Genomic DNA, 25,368 nt, shown 5'->3' with positions numbered 1-25,368 from the left:
CAAAAAATGGCAGCTACTAGTCTTTATTTCACTTACTGGCTTTGGGAAAGTTACTTTGAACCTGAGTTTCTCATTATCAAAAATATGAGGTAACCAACACTAAGGTCCATGTAACATTCCTTCATGAGGACAAATGAGATAAGGTCTATAAAAGCTCAGCGTATAGTAGGTGCTCAATAAATGTTCCAAACTTCATTGTTCTCCTTGTCAATGAATTTATTTTCCCTTTCCTTAAAAAGACCACTATCCTCTGTGACTCACCATTTCATTTTTGTTGACCAATTTTTACTAACATGCAGAATCAAGAACTAGAAAATGACAACTCTTAATTCAACATCATATAGAACTGCAGTTCAGTGATGTTCCCTTATCCTCATCCTAAGGGACAATGCTGCACCCTGGGTTGGTCCAGCTCTGACTCAGGTTAATTTAGGGGACTGCTGGGAACTAGCAGTAACTAGTAGGTCGGGCTCTTGTTGCATCATAATGTGATGGATGCTCTTTCATGCTGCTTTGCCAATCAATGAGTGGTACAGAAGAGGTTAACTATGGAGGAAAATGAAGGGAGAAGAGATGTTTAAGGGGCAGGAGCCATACAGTGGTAAGTTGATGATAAGTTTTGAGGTAGAAGATTTTTTTTTTTTCATCCAGCACCTCCCTGGTAGCTACCACTATTCCTCACAGCTACCTGAAACCCAAGATCAGCAATGCCTGGAGTACGTAATTTCATAGATGATATGAATCTAATGCACGGGAGGGAAGTATTCCCATTGAGTTCCCTAGTGCTTCAGACACTAAGAATCAGCCTTTGCTGGTAAGACTGCTTATCTGACACCCTGACTGGGCAGAAGATTAGACTTAATCACAACTATGCCTCATGTAAGATTTTTTTAAAAAGTAGTCTCTAAAACAACAAAAATATGTAATCCCCTTGTACCATTAATAAAATATCCCGGTGCAATCTTTCTCAGGGACAAAATAATTTGGTAGAAGTAAAAATAAAATCTAAATATTGTGAAATATCACAAGGAGTTGGCAATTGTTTTCATAAGTGACTTTAGACAGCTATTAAATGGAGATATCAAAGGCACAGGATCAATCAAACAGCCATGTAAGAGAGCAACACTCAGGTGGAACACATACATTATTTGGGACAGACAGCATACACAGATTTCAGTTACCTTTTTGAATATATCATATCATATGAATTTGGACACCACTAAACTTTGATAATTTGAGCTAGTTTAGAATAAGTAATATAACTATACTACCTTAGAAGAAATAGTTAAGGAAATTAAGTATTTTAAAACATTTATGTTCATGCAAAGTTGCAAAATATAAATTCAACTGACTAAAGAAAATAGTGCAAACTGAAGGCCAGAATATTTCTTTACCTTTAGCCAAAATAAATAGGATAAATTGGCCTATTGAGTGTTCAATATTTCCTTATTTTTCTGTGCTGACTAGAACCTCTAGTTCAATGTTCTCTATTAAGTAGCAGTACGGCTTTTAATCCTTTACCACTGACTATGATGTTGTATTAGGTTTTTTAAAGACATCTTTTAACAGGTTAAGAGAATTTGTCTACTCTTTGGTTAGATATTCATTCTTTATCATCAGTAGGCACTAAATTTAATCAGATAGTTTCCCTGCATCTACCTAGATGATCATATGTTTTTTACATGCTAATGTATGAAATGCCATTAACTAATTATCCAATGTTGAACCAACCTTACATTCCTGGAATAAACCAAAACATGGGCATGTTTTTAAATGCTTTTATTGATTGTGGGATTTGATTAGTAAATATTTGGCTTAAGATTTTTTATATCTATATTAATGAATGAGACTGGTTAGAAGAATATTTCACTCATAGTGTCTGTCAACTTTTGGTATGCAGTTATACCAATTTTATGAGGTAGTGGGAGCTTCCTCTTTTCCAATCATCTGAAATAGCTGGTAAAAAGTTGAAATCACCCATTCTTTAAATTTGGTAAAATTTGCCTATAAAATATTGTATGCCTGGTATTTTCATGAGGAGATTTTTAACTGCAGATTCAATTTCTTTAATGGTTAGAGATTCATTAGGATTTTTTATTATCTTCTAAAGTCAATTTTTATATTATATTTTCTAAGAATTTGCACATCTCACATATTCAAATTTATAAATGTAAAGATCATATTATTTTACCTTTGTCATTTAATTGTGACCCTTTTTAATTCCTAGTCTTATTTATTATGCCTTCTATTAATATTTTTATGGATCAATCTTGTCAGGCATTTGCCAGTTTGTAATCTTTTCAAAAATCTATTTTTAGCTCTGTTGATCCTTTCTATTACATCTAGTTTATATTTCATTAATTGCTGCTCTAATTTTTATTATTTCTTTTATTAAATTTTCTTTCCATTCATTGCTTAATGCTCTTTCCATACAAGACAATAAAATTGGATCTCTAGGTAAATAATCTACAGCTCAGATTTTTTTCACTAATACAATTTAGAATGGCCTTCTCTATAGTTAAATAGGTTTCACAAGAATACTTAAATCATTCATTTTAGCTTCCTTCTGACTCACTAATTAGTCACTGCTATAAGAGCAGAAAAGAGGAATAAGTTCAATTTTGCCATCATTAATTCACTATCATAAATTATCCCAGAATAAAAAGAAAATCTACTTTGAGAAACTTTTAAAAACTTACTTTCTTCATTCTGCATTTTTCCCATTTGTTCTTCGAGAGTTTTGTGGTCAAAGTGGAAGGCTTCTAACACTATCACTAGCAAACTGTTTAAAAAAAAAAAAGGTACACAGAAATGTTCATTTGGTTATCAATATCCTTTGATCATTTGACTATTACAAGGAGAGGAAATTTTCCAAGTTCATTCTTGGTTGGTATAAAAAAAGAAATAAAAAAAGGAGAGGAAATTTAAAGTCTAATAAACACTAAAATTATTTTTATCAGTATTTTTGACTTGAACACATTAATTGCCATATGAGTTGCATTTAACTCATGCTAGTTTTGAGTCCAGGGCCTCGTGAAGCATATGTAACTCATACGTCTCTTTATCTTGAGCCACGTGAACTATTTTTTAAGTTGCATATAACTCACACACAGAAAACATTTTTAAAAACCACATTTTTCGTTAAATTAGAAAGGATCGTTTGTTTTTGAAGCTTTTCTCTATTTTCATAATAAAGCACTATGGCCCCAGGGAAAAATTTTTTTTTCTAGTGTGGCAGTGTGTTAACAAGCATTAGCATAACCTCATTAGTAAAAGATAAAAGTAAATAAAATTATAGAAAGGCTCATTCAGTAAACATTTTAAAAATTACATTTTAAACACAAAATAAGGCCGGGCGCGGTGGCTCACGCCTGTAATCCTAGCCCTCTGGGAGGCCGAGGCGGGTGAATTGCTTGAGGTCAGGAGTTCGAGACCAGCCTGAGCAAGAGCGAGACCCGTCTCTACTAAAAATAGAAAGAAATGATCTGGCCAACTAAAAATATATATAGAAAAAATTAGCCGGGCATGGTGGCTCATGCCTGTAGTCCCAGCTACTCGGGAGGCTGAGGCAGGAGGGTTGCTTGAGCCCAGGAGTTTGAGGTTGCTGTGAGCTAGGCTGATGCTACGGCACTCACTCTAGCCCGGGCAACAGAGCGAGACTCTGTCTCAAAAAAAAAAAAACAAAAACAAAAACACAAAATAAGAAACACTTGAAAATTTTTTAAAAATAAAACAAAACAAAGAGAATCACAAAATTCACCATACCTGACACCCAACTTTTGATTGATCTGTCCTGTCTGTAAGACATGAATGAAGTGTTTCAAGTAATATATATATGCTGACCAAGAAAGATGTTTGCAAATGGCTCCAATAACCTCTGTGGCAGCAATGGTTATATTTTCATGCTGTAAAATAAATCAAGAGCATCAATGCCAGAACAAGTATTTGCTAATAAAATACGTGGCTAACTTGGTATATTAACATATTCTGGACTCTTTTCCACTCAGACCTCCTTGATGGGTTTAGGATTACACACAAAAGTTGACAAATGTCAAAAACTAATATATTGCACTACTTAGCAAACAAAAGTACACCGCCTCAGAGACATCTCTTTTAGGCCATGACAGAGAACAGGGACTGGATTTACCTCTATACCTTAAACTAGAAAAGCAGAGAAAATGTATGAAGTAATAGTTTTCAGACTTTGGAAATCAAACAGTGCAGGACAGTGATCTTTGAGAGAAAGGGAACAAATGAAGTGAGCCTTATAATTACCCCAATTTACTGTGTGGAGAGAATTGTTAGGTTGCAGCACAGGAAAGGAAACCCAAAGAGAGCCCAGTGGTCTCCTTGAGTTAAGGGGACAGAGTTGAGGTTATGGCTGCTGGAGTGCACAGGGCACAGCATCAGAGAGAAGAGCTACATCGGAGGAAGCTGCACAGAGAGCAGGCCCCTTGAGTCTTCAGCTGAGCACTGATCAGTATACTTGAGAAAGAAAGAGACGGGGAAAGAACCACCAAAAAGGAATTGATGAAACAATCATCAAAGACCATATAAGGATGAGACTAGTTCATGTTCCTATCAGCCGGAGTGAAAAACCTCATGGTATGTGGGGCATCAGGTACTCAGGAACTCAGAAAGGTAATGCCGCAGTCATAGGGCCATATTAGCCCTAGACTAAGAAAGCTTAAAAGTAAACCTCAAAAGGACCAGACTATTCACAAGTCACCTAACTGCATCCGAGAATAATTCTCAATACGTAAAGATATACATATATACCCAGCACCCAATAAGGTAAAATTCATAATGTCTGGCATCTAACAAAAAATTATCAGGCACACAAAGAAACAGAAAAATATCTCTAATGAGAAAAAAAAAAAATCAACCAATAAAACAGACCCAGAAATGACACAGATCATAGAGTTAGTAGACAAAGACATTAAACAATTGATATAACCATATCAAGAAGGGAGAGGACATTTATAATCTGATGACTTACTTTTGATCAAAAAATCCCCTTAAGAATGGACACGCTTGAAGCTCAAACTCGGGGGGATGGGGGGACATGGGCAATATATATAACCTGAACTTTTGTACCCCCATAATAAGCTAAAATAAAAAAAAAAAAATCCCCTTAAACTCAATATTTGTTATTTATGGTTGTACTCCATTTGGTTAAAAAATTACTAAAAAACGAAACAAAACTAACCAATACAAAAGCCTCAGTGAGTTATGGAACAACTCTGAGTGGCCTACTAAAATACACTGGAGTCTCCAAAGGCAAAAAGGGGATCCAAAAATATATTTAAAGAAATAATGGCTGAAAATTTCCAAGTTTAATAAAAACTACACCTCTATAGGTCCAAGATGCTCAATGAACCCCAAGCACAAGAATCATAAAGGAAACTACACTGAGGCACATCATAAGCAAATGGCTTAAAAAACAGTGATAAAGAGAAATTTTTAAAAGCAGTAAAAAAATATATATACATATATTATATCCAGGGGAACAAAGTTAAGAATAACTTCTCACTGGAAACAATGTGAGCCAAAAGACAGCTGAGCAACATCTTTAAAGTACTGAAAGGAAAAAAACCAAAAACCAACCTGTCAATCTAGAATCTATACCCAGTATAGATTTGTGCCAGGCACAGTTCCAGGGGCTTTAGAACTATTCTAAGTTTCTAATTATGGTGAAAACATCAATATGGATGTCACCAACTCCATCTACATTTTGGCAAAGTGTGCCATGGTATGGGTAGAAGTTTATTGGTTTCTAGATCTAATGCCTTACCTTGAGCATTTTCTCATCAAAAATTGGAGTCATGGCGTACGGCATGATGTAATTCTGAAGAGACTTAGAAGACAGAACAACTTTGCCTTCCATTAGTTGTTTTGACAGTTTCTTCAAGGCTCTTGCTCTTCTGTGGATCTATGAGTTAGATAAGATACGAATTAGTTAATGAATAATCTCACCTACAATGAGCTCCATTTCAGTATTATATTTTTTCTATGAAAAGATTAAAGGAGTGAAACAGTCCATGAGTCATACGAGCAAACACCTGTGCCCTGATTTGCTTCCAGAGACATAATCCCTAGCATTTGTTTAACAGTGGACCCAAAGCATTTAAACGTCTTAGGAAAAGGCAGGGAAAGGTGACACTATTATTAATTGTGGTTTGTGATACCACCAAAGAATTAGACTCCAGGAAATGATCACCTTATATGCGAATCTGACCGATGATCACGAAGACCAAAATGAGAAGCTTAAACCTTTTGGAACAGTTAAAATATGTCTTTCCAAATGAGGCAGAATTGTTCGAAATGCCTATTTTGTTTTTTTTTTTTTTTGTTTTTTGAGACGGAGTCTCACTCTGTTGCCCAGGCTAGAGTGAGTGCCGTGGCGTCAGCCTAGCTCACAGCAACCTCAAACTCCTGAGCTCAAGGGATCCTCTTGTCTCAGCCTCCCGAGTAGCTGGGACTACAGGCATGCGCCACTATGCCCGGCTAATTTTTTCTATATGTATTTTTAGCTGTCTATATAATTTCTTTCTATTTTTTAGTAGAGATGGGGTCTCGCTCTTGCTCAGGCTGGTCTCGAACTCCTGAACTCAAACGATCTGCCCACCTCGGCCTCCCAGAGTGCTAGGATTACAGGCGTGACCCACCGCGCCCGGCCCGAAATGCCTATTTTGTATGCAGGAAAAAGCAGAATTGTCATCTACCTGAATATGCTTCATGTTCTCAAAGAAGTCCATTTCCAGATCATGGTAATGAGTCAGCTGTACCAAGTCTTTAAATTCCAGTTGATTTGGAAAGGTCTGAATTAAACAGGAAAGTATCGTGGTATAATCTTGTTGAATACTCTGCAAACATCAAGTGGAGAAAATAAATATTTTTATTTTAAAAAGAATTTCTTTCCTAGATAATATGAGGAAACAGAAAAAAAAGACATAAAATTTTTTAAAAGTAAAACATTTCCATTGTTAAAAAATCAAAAGTGACTGCTCTCCTTTCTAGTTTGGTGACTACTTAAACAATCAAGTATTTTACCTAAATGTACTAAGCTGGGCTGCTTTTCTACACAACAACAGCAGAAGTGGGGAAATAAAACAAAACACAATCTCAGATACTAGTACTTAAAAGACAAAGTTATAATACCTCTGTCTGGCTCCTCAACCCTTTCCTCAGTTTCTCCAGGAGTGAACGATGAATGATTTCTCTATATTCTTTCTCCGTGGCATTCAAGGCAGCTAGCTTTTTAATGATACTCATCAAACACATGCTGGCATTATCACTTAAAGACATATCTCCTAACTGGAGATAGGAAAAAAACCCGAGTTATTCTAAGTAATAACTGTAGCATGGAATATTATTTCTCAATGTAAGCATCTACAGAATTTTGTCACTGCTCTGTGTGAAAATCCCTACTGAGAAAGGTCCCACAAAAAATGTAGGATTGTGAGAAATATAATACTGTAAATGATTTTGAAAAAGATCATGCTTACTGAGAAGTGTCAATTCATTTTAGGATGTACTATGAAATGTACTTGTTAATTAGTTCTATTTCCCAAAGCAAGCAGGATAAAAGTTTCACTAATGTCAGTTTTTCAATATTCAATATCAGGTCATTACTGAAAAGGACATAGTTGACTGGTGTAATTTTGGTTAGTTGCCCCAGAGTTCCTGGTTTGAGCAATATAGGTAGTGAGTGTACAGAGGATATTCCCAAACCAGCTAACCGAGCAGTGACTTGGAATTCCTTGTGTTGAAATTTGGCATAATACATGAAGAATAAGTCCCAAGTGGGGAGATTATTTTTTACATATTACATAATCCTTAATATCAGATGAGTAACTATAAGATGCCATGAAGAGATTACTGAAGCTACTACATGGTTAACAGTAACAGAGGGTTTCATCTTCCCCATTTTTGGATTTTAATTCAGTTCAGCAACATGGCACTTAATATAATCCAAACACCTTTTTTTCCTACTATATCTTCAATAAAAAAGGTTAAACTTTCAAGTAACAGTTACATATCTTTAAAAAAATTGAGATATAATTGACATACCATAAAATCCACCCATTCAAAAAGTTTATAATTCAATGGTTTTTAGTATATTCAGAAGGTTGTGCAACCCTCACTACCATCTAATTTCAGAACATTCCCATCACCTTCAAAAGAAACCTGACCCCCATCAGAAGTCACTCCCCATTCCTCCCTCCCTGCAGCCCTCAGTAACCACTAATTTACTTAATGTCTCTATGAATTTCCCTATTCGAATGTGTAATTGTTTGATTTTTCAAAGTGTTTCCAGATAATTTTTGCTATAAAACCTACCTCTAGATTATAAAAACAATTATGCATAACTGGAATCAGGTAGTTAATGTCTATGGTCTGCATTTCTTTAATGTAAGCAGTGATGGTCTGGAAGGTCTCAAAGCGAACGTCAAAGTTGATATCATCAAGATGTCTTTGATCGAAGGCGTTAAGCTATAAGAAATGCCATTGAAATGATATAACTGAACGCATATAAATCTTAAATACATAAAAATGATAGTACTTTTGAAGCCAAAGAGAAACCTTCCTTTCTTACCTTGACAACATCAGTAATATATTTTAATCCACTCTCAAAATCAGAAAGAGTCTAAAAGGAAAGAAAACAGTACATTTTTCAGTAAATAAAACCTTAACTTTTCTGCCCTCCTCCCTTCAGCACCTGGCCCCCACTCAAATCCATGTAAAAACTTCATATTGGCACAAAGAAAGTCGTTAATATGCTTTACATGTCCTAGTTATCTTTTAAAGAAAAGGGTGATTTGGAGTAAAAATAAATATTACAGACCTGGAAAACAGTGCAAAGCAATTTTCTTGACAATTTGTTCTTAATAACTGAGAAGAGTTTTGCTATAGGCTTGAGGAAGCTTGTAGGGTCCACACAATGTTTTAACAAGTTTTGTATTGTCACTAGAATATCAACCTCTGTATCCTTGAGAAGAAATATTAAGAGAAATCATATTCTGGTAATTTACAAAACTGGTCAACTTATACCTTAATATATTATAGCATAGAAAATAATTATGGATAAGAAGTAAAAGTAGTAATTGGAAAAATTATTTCATAGTCTTTTAAAAGGCATTTTAACTTAACATAAAACTCACAATAATGTGGATAACATTTTTTCCTTCCTTTAATTCTAATAAGAGAATATACAGCTTGGTTTTGAAACATAATTTCTTCTATTGCGTAGTCAAAAAAGAACCCAAAAAATGAACTTGCTGAAGAAAAGTACAGTCATCTCTTGGTAGCCAAGAGGGATTGGTTCCAGGACTCTCACATATACCAAACACCAGAGATATTCAAGTCCCTTATATAAACAGCATAGTATTTACGTATAGCCTACACACACCCTCCTGCATACTTTAAATCATCTCTCGATTACTTGTAATACCTAATACAATGTAAATGCTATGTAAATAGTTGTTATACTATATTTTTAAAAGTTTTATTTTTTTTTATTGGTTTCCCCAGATATTTTTAATCCACGGTTGGTTGAATCCATGAATGCTCAACCCGTGGATATAGACAGCCGACTGTACACACTTCCAGTTGTCTACCAATCTGTGGTTTTCTAAACTGAACTACTATGTGGTAAGAAATGTTCAGTATCACTACTGAGGCATTATAAATGAGCTTGAGCTACTGAAGGACTCTTAAGATTGAACTAGGGTTTGAAAATCATATCAGAAACTCTTAGGTACTTCTGAATATTAAAAGTTAGATTTTCATTCAGTTTTGCCACTGTGATCCATAGTTAAGATTATACAATACACTTCTTGGGCTTCAAGTTTGTTACTGATTAAAAGTGAAAGAGGGAGAAAAAAAAAATCTTGAAATGAATCAGAAGCTAAACAAAGGAGATAAAGGGGATAACACTTATATATACTGTTGTAATAGATGATGGTAGATGATGATGTCTCCACCTTCTTTCCTATTCTAGAAACTTCTGGACATTCCTATTTTGGTCCTGATTTCTCCCTCAATTTCTAGTTTTTTATTTCTGTTTAAAAGTCTTTCAAGTTTTTTCAGGTAAAACGCATCACAGAATCTAACCAGTAAAACTGCTGCTCACAAATAAACCTAGTGATAAAGTGCCAGTCCAAAGACAAAGTAAACGTCCATGGGTTTGTACCTCAGCAATATTGCCACGGTGGAGGAAAGGAAGGAGAAGTGTAATGAGTAGAGAACTCTGCTCTTTGTCTTTCATAAACTTGCTGATCCTAAAGAAGGAATAAAACGGATACGTAAGGAAGACATACAAGCTAAGAGTATTTCTCTAAGAAATTAAACCTTTTGCAGAAAAACATCAGGGACTAAAGACACAATTTCAACATTCCATCAATACACAGGAGGCTTTTAAGCATGTGTGTGTGTGTACACAAGGTTTACCTCTGCCATTTAGCAGTGCTCATCCTTATTCCTCTCCAACATCAAGCTCATAGCTACTGCTCTATTTCTTTTGCAGTATCTGATTGTGTAGGTGGGTTATAGTGAACTTTAGTGCTATAATCCCACAATTAGTAACTTTTTATTTTGCAAAGAAATGACATTTTTAAGTGCCCAGACTTAAGGTTTTATGTACGGTACTTCAATTTAATACCCACGATAGCCCTGCAATGTAGGAATCATTAGCCCCATTTTGCCCAGAGAAAAACTGAAACTCAGAGAAGCCAATGTCACACAGCTAGGAAAGTAGAGCAGGTCTTTCAAACTCTGGTCTTTCTGGTACCTAATCTCCCTTCTTCATCTTTCCACTACCACGTAGCCAGTGATGAAATTTAATGAGTGTATTTAGCATGGTTTCCCATTCTGCATAACTTAAAAACGTAATAGTATAAATAAAACATGGCAAACAAGTTTCTAGAGGATTCTACTATATAATTTTTTGATGTTGCTGAAAGTTAACAGAAAAAATAAATTTCCAACAACTAAGCCCTATAATGGTCAATTTAAAATTTAAGATAGAATCGTTTCTTACACTCAGGTTTATTAGCCTTGTCATTTACAGAAATCACAATTATATACTGTTAGGCCTATTGCCAAATCAACCCTTTAAAAAGCCTTACAAGATCTTCACTCTTAAAAAACAAATGAAACAATCCGCTCTTTTAATTATTTTTATCAATTAAACTAAAAAGCAAAAAACTATGTGATCCCACAAAACTAAAAATTTTAATTAAACAAAATACGCAAAGACTAAACAAGCAAATCTATTAGTCTACTTTAGGATTTTGAAAAATCTATTCTTTTAATATAATTTAATGAAAGCAGATGCCATAAAAGGTTTCTAATTACTCCAGCAGAGAAAGAAAATTCTGCATTAACTTAAAAGTGGAGGGCATTTAAAATAGTGAAAATCTTTTTAGCTTCTTATTACCAAGCTCAAACAACTAAAAAACAAGATAACATTTTTCAAAAAACATGAAAACCAAGGATGGTAATGTTATCTTTATCAATATGTCACTTACTTTGAAAGAATGCCAAGTTCTTTACTGACTTGTGCTCTATTCTTTTTCTTTTTCACCTTTTCTGCACTTATTGTGGTTTTGCTGAGATACTGAAGAATTGCAGGTACATGAGGTAGAATTAGTCTTCCTCCTATTGTGATAGACTCTAAAATAGATAGTGATTAATGTTTTGATGTTAATAAACTCTCTTAAAGCATAATTGTACAATATCTTCATGATGATAAGGAAAGCACTTCACTATTAATACTATGAACATTTACTTAAATTTCAACTCTGAAGAATAAGTAACTTTCTTCTTACTTTAAAGTGCTATATCACTAGCTAAATTAAAAACTTATACAAAGCCCCTGAAGCTTTATATAAAACATTTTTGGTAATACATAAAATAGGAATCGTTGGGATAATATAGTAAGCAGAATTCAGGAGACAGGACAGGAGAAATCATTTAATAATTTCCTGGAGGATAGTTGAGACTACCTGGAGAGTAAATAATCTGCATTTGTATAAATGCAAAGAAAATTCAGTTTATATAAATTAGTATTAATTCTCAGAGAAAAGAAACCTATAAGCATAAGCTATTGCTTTTTTTAGACAGAGTCTTGCTCTGTCACCCAGGCTGGATCATGGCTCATTATAACCTCGAACTCCTGGGGTCAAGCAATCCTCCTGCTTCAGCCTCCCAAGTAGCTAGGACTACAGACATGAGCCACCACACCTGGTTAATTTTTGGCGGGGGGGGGGGGGGGGGGGGGGCGTGGGAAGGGTAGAGATAGGGTCTTGCTATGTTGCCCAGGCTGGTCACAAACTCCTGGCCTCAAGTGATCCTCCTGCTTCGGCCTCCCAAAGTGAGATTATAGGTGTGAGCCACCATGCCCAGCAGCACAAGCGATTAAGAAAGTCAAATTCTATTGACCTTTTCTTTTCTGAGAAAACAATTGCTACCTCAAAAGTCATTTGTTTTGTTGGCATACATACCATCTGCATTTTCTGCTATGTCAGGGTATACGCATCCAGTTACTGGCAAGCTCAAAACTGTTTCTGTGGGCTCAAAATCTGGAAGGTTAAGAAGGTCATCGACTATATCCATTACAATACTGGCCGAGGCATCAGAGAGATTCTTTGCTGAGAGAATTGCAAAAACATTGGTCAGGATATCACATTCTGGGTGACCAGGCTTCTGTTTAGCCAGAAAAGGGAAATATCTGCAAGAAAAAACATCATAATAATCATTTTATTTCTCAATATATTTATTTCTAAAAACATGTCCATATGAATTTCCACGAGTTTAACAAATATATATGTATATGTGTGTGTTTAAGACATTAATAAGATTACTCAAAAGGGAAATTACTTTAAAATTTAAAATTTGGGCCGGGCACGGTGGCTCATGCCTGTAATCCTAGCACTCCGGGAGGCCAAAGCGGGAGGATCACTAGAGGTCAGGAGTTTGAGACCAGCCTGGGCAAGAGCGAGACCCTGTCTCCACTAAAAATAGAAAGAAATGATCTAGACAGCTAAAAATATATATAGAAAAAAATTAGCCAGGCATGGTGGCGCATGCCTGTAGTCCCAGCTACTCGGAGGCTGAGGCAGGATTGCTTGAGCCCAAGAGTTTGAGGCTGCTGTGAGCTAGGCTGATGCCACGGCAGCCCAGGCAACAGAATGAGACTGTCTCAAAAAACTAAAATAAAATAAATTTTAAAAAATTAAAAAAAAACGAAAAAAATGTTCTGCTGCCTACCTCCTCTATTGCTATGTGGTTTCTATTTCCCCCACCAAAAAACTGAGAAATTGCAGAAGAGAATGAAGTGGCATCCAACAACATAGAGCTATACTTTGAATAAGGACCCAACTAATATAAAACTGAGCACCTGCTGTAAAGTATTCCTGGATGAAAGTCTTTCATGGCTTACTTGCATTAAAATTACATGGTTATGACACATTTCTCAAATATGCCTATAAAGTGCTGCTTATAAATGTTCAGTGATTAAAAAAAAAGATATGAAATTGCTGTGTCAAATTGGGAAATAAATGAAGAGCACTTCCTATTAGCAAAATAAACAGGTTTTCCTGAGAAAGACAATGTCAAGGTTTTTGGTTTCTTTTTAAAGACTAATGACACAGGAAGTGTTCATGATATAATGATACCTGAAATAACAAAATCAAAAGCCAGTTATGGCCGGGCGCGGTGGCTCACGCCTGTAATCCTAGCACTCTGGGAGGCCGAGGTGGGCGGATCGTTTGAGCTCAGGAGTTCGAGACCAGCCTGAGCAAGAGCGAGACCCCACCTCTACTAAAAATAGAAAGAAATTATATGGACAGCTAAAACTATATATAGAAAAAATTAGCCGGGCATGGTGGCGCATGCCTGTAGTCCCAGCTACTCGGGAGGCTGAGACAGGAGGATCGCTTGAGCTCAGGAGTTTGAGGTTGCTGTGAGCTAGGCTGACGCCATGGCACTCACTCTAGCCTGGGCAACAGAGTGAGACTCTGTCTCAAAAAAAAAAAAAAAAAAAAAAAAAAAAAAAAAAAAAGCCAGTTATACAGTATGATCCCAATTTTGTAAAAACCAAGGCTAGGATTTTATCATCATTCACTCAAAAACTATTTCTGGCCGGGCGCGGTGGCTCACGCCTGTAATCCTAGCACTCTGGGAGGCCGAGGCGGGTGGATCGCTCAAGGTCAGGAGTTCGAGACCAGCCTGAGCAAGAGCGAGACCCCGTCTCTACTAAAAATAGAAAGAAATTATCTGGCCAACTAAAACATATATATAGAAAAAATTAGCCGGGCATGGTGGCGCATGCCTGTAGTCCCAGCTACTTGGGAGGCTGAGGAAGGATTGCTTGAGCCCAGGAGTTTGAGGTTGCTGTGAGCTAAGCTGACGCCACGGCACTTACTCTAGCCCGGGCAACAAAGCAAGACTCTGTCTCAAAAAAAAAAAAAAAAAAAAACCAAAAAACTATTTCTGACCTTGAGAGCTGTAGGTATATTTAGATGGAGTTTTACAAAGAATAGAAGACAATGCTCCAGAAAGACTACAAAGCCTGTGAAGTTTTTCTGATTTTCAACGAGGAACGGGGAAAAAGACATAGAATGCCAATTACAAGTCAGCTTTATCTTTAAGCAAGCACGAAGGAAATGGTAATGTTCATGTGATGATATAACTACCTGGTATGTTTCACATTCTATTTCTCCCTTTGTCAGGCCAAATCAAACTGCTGACAAATTATTACATACATTGGAAGCGCATCCCTATCAATTTTTTTTTTTTTTTTTGAGACAGAGTTTTACTCTGTTGCCCGGGCTAGAGTGCTGTGGTGTCAGCCTAGCTCACAGCAACCTCAAACTCCTGGGCTCAAGCAATTCTCCTGACTCAGCCTCCCAAGTAGCTGGGACTACAGGCATGCGCCACCATGCCCGGCTAATTTTTTTCCATATATTTTTAGTTGTCCAGCTAATTTCTTTCTATTTTTTTAGTAGATACGGGGTCTCACTCTTGCTCAGGCTGGTCTTGAACTCCTGAGCTCAAACGATCCACCCGCCTTGGCCTCCCAGAGTGCTAGGATTACAGGGGTGAGCCACTGCACCCAGCTCCTATCAATTCTAATATTTCTAATTTTCAAGTTTTAATCAAACTGTAAACATTGCAAAATGTATTAGTTTTGATGTAAAAGCATTTTTTCCTGGACCACACTATATATATTGTGTAGCAACTTGTGTTTTTCTTTAAACTATGTATGTTGAGATCTTTCCGTGCTTTTACTCAGCTGCCTCATTCTCTTTAACTGCACCTAAAGTAACTCACTTACAGAAAGATCTTAAATTACATTTTAGTTTCCCAGACTAGTTTTTACTAGCTAAGTCTAAAACATCGCTCTGTTTAAAAGAAAAGAAAAAAAGGTTACCTTGCATTTCTGCTCCAGATACTAATTAGTTTCAGCAGAGGAGTAGGAGAATACTGACTCTCAGATCCAAGCCTGTTGATCTAGAAGACAAATAAAAACAGAATACCAAATAAAAACATGTACAAGAATTATAAGAAAAACACAAACAAAAAGCAGAAAAACTGGGAGGCCGAGACAGGAGGATCTCTTGAGGTCAGGAGTTCAAGACCAGCCTAAGCAAGAACGAGACCTCGTCTCTACTAAAAGAATAGAAATAAATTGTATGGACAACTAAAAATACATATAGAAAAAAAATTAGCCAGGCATGGTGGTGCATGTCTATAGTCTCAGCTACTCGGGAGGCTGAGGCAGGAGGACTGCTTGAGCCCAGGAGTTTGAGGTTGCTGTGAGCTAGGCTGATGACACAGCACTCTAGCCTGGGCAATAGAGCGAGACTCTGTCTCAAAATAAATAAATAAATAAATAAATAAAAATAAAAAGCAGAAAAAGCACAGAAATCACAGCAGAGAATGAAAAGCCTAAGGGACAGCGATTAACATTAAAAGGACAGATTATGGAAAAAAATAAAGGGATCCAAAATAGCAGCTACCCAGGAAAAATGGCAAAGGTGACGCATAGAAATGCCAGGTGCTTGAAAGGAAGCAGGTATTTTAGGTTTCAAATGGTCAGGAATAATAGAGAGTTCAAGCAGCTAGAGATATTTTCTAAAATCGAGTCTCGACTATAGTCTTTAACCATACCAGTTTTCATCACCCATGGGTTACAACCGGAGAAATCAAACAAGGAAACAGGCAACAAAAACACCTGTGTATTTTCCCTCATGCTTGTCAAAAGCCAGGGGCAATGTTATGTGAGGTGTTACAAAAGTTACATTATATTTGCTTAAGAGACACAATCATATTGAAATTAGCCTTAAGTATAAATGCCACTGTATTGCAAAACTAACTCTTGAGCTTCCGGTGGTAGTGAAGGCAAAGAAAAGTGTCTAAAAACATCCCACATGTCTAGGTAGCAGATTATGCTACGAATTAATAATAAAGGAAGAAACAAAAGATGTCTGGGCAGAATGTAGAAATCAAGGTTTACCTGGGGCCAAACTGCACCATGAAACACAGCATCAATTTCTTCTGTTCTAAACTGATAGGATTCCCAATCCAAAAAGATATCCGTTACCATTTTGATTCCAAGACGTCTTAAATTTTTCAGCGGGTTAATAAGTCTCAGCTGTATCTGTAAGACAATGATCTTCTATTAAAAAAACCCCACATATACCATTTTTATCCCTGACTCTTTAGAGAGGCACTCTTACTCAGATGGTTAAGAATAAAACTGGAAATGCTGTTATTAAATCCTCTGACCTTGATTTACATGAGACCATCAACTGAGCAAGTTGTATTACTTTTCTCATTGAACAAGAAGGGAAAACAAGCCTGGACAACACAGCGAGACTCCGTCTCCACAAAATATTTAAAATGTAGGCAGGCATGGTGGCACCGCTTGTAGTCCTAGCTACCCTAGCTACTCGGGAGGCTGAGGCAGGAGGATCGCTTAAGCCCAGGAGTTCAGAGTTACAGTGAACTATGACTGCACCACTGCACTCCAGCCTGGGCAACAGAGTGAGACCCTGTCTCTAAAAATAAAAATAAATAAATAAAAATAAAAGAAGCAGCAAGAGAGATCCTGTCTCAAAATAAAAAAAAAAAATTAAATTAAATTAAAAAATTCAAAAAAAAAAAAAAAAAAAAAAAGGAAGGGAAAGCAGAGACTCAAAAAAATCAAATAGTAAGATGCACTCCCCTATTGCTGCCCAGTAAAATCACACTAGTTATCCTTAGGAAAAAACACAGTCACACCTGGAGTCGCTGTTTTGTATTCTACATTGTTTTACTTTTTTATTCAAGCAACTTTTTCAAATAAAATTCTGATTTCTTCCCATGAATACAACATGCTAAACAACAACAAAAAAAAACCCTGTTTTTTTTTTTTTTTTGCCATCACAATGTCTTGGATTAGGAAACAAAAAAAAATTACACCTTCATGTCAAATGAAAGTCACTTTTCTTTTTGTTTTCATATGTATATTATTAACTTTTTTAAAACTAGAAGTTTTAAATTATTCTTGTTAAAATTAGTCTAAAGGACTAGTTAAAGAACTTATAATCTTTCCATACAGTGAAATACTTTGTACAGTAAGAGAATTAGGTAACTAAATCCAGGCCTGGGAAGATCTCAACATACATAGTTCAAAGAAAAATGCGATTTGGAAAAAAATAAGATTTGTTCATTTAGAGGCATAGAGGTTACAGTGGGTCTGAATCAAAAGCAAACTTTTAAAATAACAAATACTGCTACTTCCATTGGCATCTCCTTCTCTATGAGTTATAAAATCACAAATATGCAGTCCATTTGTTCAGTTTCAGAGCAGAACAATTTATTGAGTTCCCACCAATGGGTCCAAATGGCATGCCAGCCACAGTCCTGGCCTCAACTTAACATCTTATTAAAGGCAAAGCTACTGAATTTATGTGACAGATGGAAAATGTCAAAGATATTCCAATAGGGGAGGAACTACTATAAATTTGAGAAGGGTAAAGCTTCATGAAAGATGCAGAATTTCTACCAGATATTAAAGAATGAAGAGGGTTAGGTCAGGCAGAAGAGACACAGAGGCCTCAGATTTCTCCCAAGCACAGAACATTATAAAAACCAAGCAAATGGGAGAAGATTCAACCCCTGATTCTTTTCCCACTTGATTAATATACTGTGGGCTATGGACTTATAAATGGCAACTTATTTTTACATATGGCCTTAATTGCCCACATCAAAATGTAAAAATTACCCTGAAATTTATGAAGACAACCCAAAAAGGGAAGTTATTTATCATGAAAGTATGATATACCCTGACCAACAGAGGTATATGAATCTGAAACAGCACATTTTAAATTCAAGTGAATATGAACAAGGATGATAATAATTTACTGTGCAAGCCTGAGGAATCATAGTCTCACACACCATCTACTTTTAGCTAATTATTAATATCTCATTATACAAGTTAACAAAGACAGAGGAAATGAAATGTAAGCACAAGGCGACACAGTCACAAGTCATTCTGTTCTGCTTCAGTTCTGTGGGCAAGATTTTCATTATCAGCTCTATCACGTTTGGTGGAAGATAAGAACTATCACTGATATTTGGGAAAACATGATATATCACGATCAACAGGGAACTAATGCTCACCAACGTATCAGACACCTCTCACCTGTCTCCCGTTCCCACCAACTGCCCGCCCCATGGAGAACTCTCTGCATGTTCTATTTATTTCTGTAACTACAGTGCCAGCTGCCCAGCTGACTCGATAATTGTTGAATAAACTGGAGAAAAACACTGAAAACGAGCAATTGTGGACTTTAACTCCTAGAGGAACAGTCGCTATGACTGAGTTTATGTATATTTACAAGTTACCCCATTGCTTAAATGTATAAAAAACCAACAAACACCTTCACAATATTTCTTTCAACACCTGGTCAATGCCCTGAAGGATATGAAAGACACAAAGGGTAAATACGTAACTGAGCTCAAACACATAAATGTAGGACTTTAACTTACTTAAACAAATTTACTGTGCAATAATTCATCATGGCACTTTAAGGAATTCCTCAGGTGTGTCCAAGAATTTCAAAAGAAAAAAATAAGAAAGCTGCTGTCCACAGACTTAACACCTCACTAACTACTTAACACCTCACTAACTAATGAACTGTGAAATTACATAAATGACCCTCTGAGTTACTGATTGTTGACTTGGGAGTAAGGATGCAGTACTGAGTAACTTCTTTCAGTTAACCAAAAATGCGAAGGACTCATTCTTTATAAAACCTCAAACCTTTCATGATTTAATATATCCATGCACAGATAAAGTCACATCACTTGTTATGAGGCATGAACAAAGATTCTCACCTAATTCTTCCCCTGGCCCTTATGCTCTCATGTCACACAGAGAAAGAACTTTCTAAGATTTCTTTTTGGCTGTGGATTTCTATTTTGGCTTCCTATATAGTCTCTTTTCTACAAAGCAACCAAAGTATTATTTTTAAAACACCACATAGTCCTTCCCTCTCTCCTGCTTTGAGCCTCTCCGCAGTTTCCCATTACACTTGGAAGTCTGTCCAGCTCCTTGTCACAGCCTGCAAGGTCCTACATAGCCCACCAGCCGACCTGTTGACCCTGCCCTTCCACAACTCGTCCTGCTCACTGTGTTCTAGCCACCACAGCCTCATCTATTCCTAGAACCGACCAGACTATTCCCACCCCAGGGACTTGCACTAGTTACTGTCTTTGCCTGAAATGTCCTTCCTGTGGCTAGATAGGTGTAAGCTCAGATATCACCTCCTTAGCAAGGACCCTGACCGCCCTAATAAAGGCAGCGCCTATCCACCCCTACCCTGGTCACTTTCTATCATACAGCCTCCTTTTACGTTACAGTTTTCACACCTTCTCTCTCTCTCCTTAACATGCTCACAATTTCCTCTATTTTCTTGAATATATGGAGTATATTTATAATAACTATTTTAATGTCCTTGTCTAATTCAATCACCTGTGTTAATTCTGGGTCTGCTTCTGTTGATTGCTTTTTCTCCTCATTATGGGTAGAATTATCCTCCTTCTTTGTATGCCTGATAATATTTGACTGGGTGTCAGACATTATAAATTTTATTTTCATTTAAATCATTTAAAAGTTTTTGGACTTTACTCTGGGATACAGTTTACCTGGAAAAAGTTAAACTTTTTCAAGTTTTGTAGGGTAGGGTCCAGAGTAGCCTTCATTCTAGGGCTAATTTGGCTCCACTGCTGAGGCAATCCCCTTCTGAAAACTTCCTGGTGGCCCCTGTATTATGAGGTTTCTGCTCTGGCTGTTGGGAACATACACTGTTCTCAGCCCTGTGTTAGTCCGAGGACCATTCTACATGCTCCCTTCTTCTGGTTTTCTGCTTCTAGCCAAGATTGAGTAAGAGGGAATGGATTTACTCTCCCCTCTTAGGCAACTCAGAAACTGAATAAAATATATAAACAACAATTTTCAGATACTGGACATCAGGTAGCAGAGAGCAGTGATCCCTGAGAGAAGGAAAACAAATGAAATGAGCCCTGTGATTTCCCCAGCTTACTGCCTGGAGAGTTGTCAGGCCTTAGTGCAGGGAGAGTCCAGGATCCTGAGATGAAGATACGGAGCTGAAGGCAGCTAGAGCTCACAGGGCAGAATACTGGGGAGGAGACTGCTGCAGAGAATGAGTTTCAGAGATCTGCAGAGGGTCTCCTCATTTTATGCTTATCTTAGAACTTACTATCATCTGACATTATTCAATTATTTGTGTATTTATTATTTTTCTCCCCATGATACGGAGTCCTTACATGTCTCATTGTCCAGCTAGAACAATGTCTGACACAATGTAGGTGCTCTGTAAGTATTTACCGAATAAATAAATGCACAGAAATGTTTGTTTGCTTTGTTTACTGTTCCATTCCCAGTGCTTAGAAACATACTAGAGGCTCAATGAACATTTACTGAAGGAATGAACAAAAGACTGAGGGAAACAAGATGGTGCCTACCAAAATGGAAGGAGTGTTCTAAACCTCTGGATCTTGGTAATCAGAGATTATTTCATCATTAAAGCAGATTCATATCCATGCATAGCCCAAAAAAGTTGCCTAAATTTTGGCTGTCAGTTTTTACTTATCATAACCATATGTGAAGGCAGTTCACTGGGCATATCCATAAATCAAATGAAATGAATTTTAGCCAAATTAAAAGTAACAATGCCTGTTTGTTATTAGCTGACACTCAACAGCAGAAATCTGAATCTGGACCTTTACTCAAGTCCTGCTTTCTCCAAGAAGCCTTAAGTCCATAAAGACACGGATTATTTCCCTAAACTCCAAAGAGTACATTCATGTCCACAGACCTGTTTCAACAGAACATAAATACACTGTTTTGAATACAATTCAGAAAATATTCATTGAGCATCTTTTGGCAGTTGGCCAGCTAACTTGTCTTGCCTGATCTTGCTGCTTATATTTATTTAAAACATTACACTTATTGTACCTAAGCATTTACTTTATAAAGAGTTCTTGGCAACTCTGTCTCAGAATAACAAAGATGATGATAATAATGGCCTATTCATTCTCTAACCATTCTGGAGAAATGAGAGTTGGAAGATATCTTACACCTCTAGGAAATTAAAATCTACAAAATGTTAGCTCAGGCACCCCTGCCTTGGGTTTCTAAGAACTATATAGAACTAACCCACTCACTCCTATGCCACTCCCTTTAAAAATATACACTTGATACAATCTGCATTTTCTAGTCATGCATGAGTATTTATAACAATTGAGATTCTCATATATGAAAGATTGTTTTAAAGAGGTTATGCAAGGATTTAACCTGGAAGGATGTTAATAATTCAGGCCCAACCCAATTCCCAAGTAAAACACAGACTCTTAGTAGCCCAAGAAGAAAGAAAGCATCTATAGTCTCTCACTTTTTCTCGCTGGTCAAGAATGTGTGACACAGTTGATGTCATACAGAGCAATATCTGCAAAATCTTTGGTAAGTATGCACGTATCAGATGACTAATGTTCTTCAATACTATTTCGAGGCTATTTAAGATACCATGCTGACGACCCAAAGGAAGAACTTTAGACAAATCCAAATCTTCTACTGCTTGAATGACTGCAGAATGGCACTCTCCTGGTAAAACAAAGAGAAAGAGATGTCTTGGAAAATGAAATGCTAGTTTATTATGACTTATATTTTTCTTTCAATTTCCCTCAATAATACAGTATTTTCTATTGATATAATGATTTATGGATGATGCTGTACTTTTCTCATATATTATCTCCCTTTGATTCTTCCTCACTGTTCAGTGAGCTAGGGAAGGTGAGTTTTACTATTCCCACTTACAGATGAGGAGACTGAGAGATGAAGGACGGTAAGAAATTTGTGATAGAGCTAAGTTACTAAGCCCAATTCTAACCCAATTTCTGTATACTATTCCTCGAAACCTGAGTTATTAATAGTCTTTTATTCCACCTGGCAACTTTCCATACATTTTTCTTTTTCTTTTTTTTTTGAGACAGAGTCTCACTCTGTTGCCCAGGCTAGAGCGCCGTGGCGTCAGCCTAGCTTCAACCTCAAACTCCTGGGCTCGAGCAATCCTCCTGCCTCAGCCTCCCGAGTAGCTGGGACTACAGGCATGTGCCACCATGTCCGGCTAATTTTTTCTATATATATTTTTAGTTGTCCAGATAATTTCTTTCTATTTTTAGTAGAGATGGGGTCTCGCTCTTGCTCAGGCTTGTCTCGAACTCCTGACCTCGAGTGATCCTCCCGCCTCAGCCTCCCAGAGTGCTAGGATTACAGGAGTGAGCCACCGCGCCTGGCCCCATACATTTTTCTTTTTCTCATCTTTCACTGAGCTATGCTGAGTTCGGCAGTTTCACAGAAACTGCCTTGCCGCATTATAAGCTCTTAAAGGCTGAGAATTAAATGTTTTATTTCTCTTATTACCCCTGGTTAATAGATAAAACAATAGTACCTTATAAACAGCTGCTGCTATACTGATTTCAGAATTAACAGAAAAGATTTGAATTGTTATTGCCCGAGTTTTATTTCAAACTGTCTGACATGAGATCATAAGCTTACCGATTCACACATCTCAATGGTCAAGCCCTAAGGGTATCACTTATACCCACCCTCCTACAATGGGGGCTATACACCCAATGAAAACATTTATATTCACTGGAGCCAATCTCCTTCATAGTGCAATATTGTACTGAATGGAAACAGCTGGACCTATTATCGTAGAAAAAATACAAAACAAATATAACAGACTACCTTATAAATAAATCTCCGTGTTTGGCTAAAGTAAAGCAAAGCAATTGTGAAACTAGAGTAGAGGTTTTATAATCAGGAAGGTCTGGTCTATCCTCACTTTTCTGTTTTTAACTTAGAGTGTCTGGGGAACAGGAGGTATTTAGTAAGTCATTACTCAACAGATGAAAGCCTCAGTGAATGAATGAATGCCAAAACAATCAAGATTAATTTTGCTGTATGCTTTGAATTTCTTAGAAGAAATCTATTGTTTGAACTATGTAAGTATTCACCATTTTTCAAGTGGCCTAAATGCACAACAAAAAATGACATATCTTCTAACCAGGGGCTTACTAACACAAAGGTGCTGATAATCCCCAGGGTCAATTGTGAATCTCACCTAATTCAATTAAAGTTTAAAATGAACTGAACTTCAGCAAAAAGACCCTCATTGAGGTTGGGAGGAACAATCCCATCAGAGAGATGTCCAGGAGCATGGGAAACCTAGCCTGGGATGTGAGAAGTCCACCGCAGATGACACCTATCTGGAATGAGAGGCGGTTGATAGCTACCGTTCTTAAAGTGCTTCACAGGTTCAAACAGCAGGTCTAAGAATATCTGGATCTCCTCAGGTTGGGTCCCAGCCAGGAACCGCAGAACGATGGCCATCCGGGTGCCTGAAGCAGATTTCCCCTGAGTTTTACTCCCAGTCTTATTCTTCATTCGCCCATACAAAATTCTGCAAAGTCAAAAGAATGTTATTTGTTTGCACATTAATTCTAAAACATAACACAAGTTGTTTTGTTTTCCTAAAGAGCGACTCAACAGATTTAAATGGATATATTATAAAAGATGGAAAAATGAAATCCAAAATTAGATATTTAACATAGACATTGAAATAATCAACGATTATTTAAAAAAAAAAACACACAAAAAAAAAAACGCAAAAAGAAAAAAACAAAAAAATCAGGCTAAGGGAGCAGGGTGTTATGTCGCACATGGTACAACCATGATATGGAGAAGCGTTAATGAAAAAAAAAAACAAAAAAAACTAGAAACCAATCTTGCTTATAAACACAAAACACAACATTTCTAACTACAGTAGTCAGTGTTGCACTAATATCAAATAAAGATTACCCCAGGAAATACAAGAAAGAGCCATTAGTAAAATCTATTAGATTAATATAGATCAATATTTCATGGTAAAAAGTTAATATGATCATTTTAATATATGCTCAATGGGCACTCTATAATATTCAACATCTATTCCTGATAAAATCCTAAATAATAACAAAAGCTACTTTCTTAACATGATACAACTTAATGCCTTATTCAGAATTCAAAAACAGTGGTTTTCAAACTTTTTGGTATTAGGACCGCTTTACATTATTAAAAATTATGGACGTCTTCAAAGAGCTTTTGTATATGTGAGTTTTACCTACTATTGATAGTTACTATGTTAGAAACTAAAACTGAGAAATTAAAAATACTGGCTTATTAATTCATTTAAAAATATTAACAATAAACTTATTACATGTTAAATAATATATTTTAGTGAAAAATAATTACATTTTCTAAATCTCCCCCCCATTACCCACCAAAATTAGTGAGACTAGTGGCATTGTTTTATTTATTTTTTTGTTTGGCTTAATAGAAGATAACTGGATTCTCCTATCTGCCTCTGCATTCAATCTACTGTAATAATATATCAGGGTTGAAGAAAATCTAGCCTCACACAGACATGTAGATGGAGAAATATTTTTAAAACTTCCAGATAATCATGGATATTCCACTTCAATACTGTATTACACCTCAACAAATTTAAAGGGTAACTGCCTTGTGGAATCTGAAACCCTATCAACAAACTTGATGAACACTGAGATCCATTTTTCCATTTTGCACTTTGAATAGATCTTTTACTCATACATGATTCTGTAAATTCTGTAACATGCATAAGTTACTTGGGAAACATTGTTTTACTGAGTTATGCAGAGATGTCAAATGCTGATCCATTTCATTGTAAACCAAAAAAAGAAATACGTTTATTAACATTTGTTAATATCACCACC

The 25,368-nt window shown here is 36.5% G+C and overlaps 1 protein-coding gene across 1 annotated transcript in view; it reads right to left on the bottom strand.

The window, feature by feature from the left end:
• Positions 1–25,368, bottom strand: part of UTP20 (UTP20 small subunit processome component) — a 92,660-nt gene that overhangs the window by 22,162 nt on the left and 45,130 nt on the right. Inside the window, exons 26-40 of the mRNA XM_069491867.1 lie at positions 23,872–24,038; positions 21,969–22,177; positions 16,523–16,666; positions 15,437–15,516; positions 12,507–12,733; positions 11,532–11,676; positions 10,196–10,283; positions 8,849–8,992; positions 8,600–8,650; positions 8,344–8,496; positions 7,162–7,317; positions 6,726–6,866; positions 5,795–5,932; positions 3,766–3,905; positions 2,700–2,782 (exon numbers count right to left, since the gene is read on the bottom strand). Of these exons, the coding sequence (XP_069347968.1) occupies positions 2,700–2,782; positions 3,766–3,905; positions 5,795–5,932; positions 6,726–6,866; positions 7,162–7,317; positions 8,344–8,496; positions 8,600–8,650; positions 8,849–8,992; positions 10,196–10,283; positions 11,532–11,676; positions 12,507–12,733; positions 15,437–15,516; positions 16,523–16,666; positions 21,969–22,177; positions 23,872–24,038 (2,066 nt within the window). The remainder of the gene's footprint in view (positions 1–2,699; positions 2,783–3,765; positions 3,906–5,794; positions 5,933–6,725; positions 6,867–7,161; positions 7,318–8,343; positions 8,497–8,599; positions 8,651–8,848; positions 8,993–10,195; positions 10,284–11,531; positions 11,677–12,506; positions 12,734–15,436; positions 15,517–16,522; positions 16,667–21,968; positions 22,178–23,871; positions 24,039–25,368) is intronic.

Source organism: Eulemur rufifrons, chromosome 16, assembly GCF_041146395.1.
Source record: "Eulemur rufifrons isolate Redbay chromosome 16, OSU_ERuf_1, whole genome shotgun sequence".
Classification (NCBI taxonomy): domain Eukaryota; kingdom Metazoa; phylum Chordata; class Mammalia; order Primates; family Lemuridae; genus Eulemur; species Eulemur rufifrons.
Note: the sequence above shows the minus strand (reverse complement) of the source record. Positions and strands in the feature narration are given on the sequence as shown.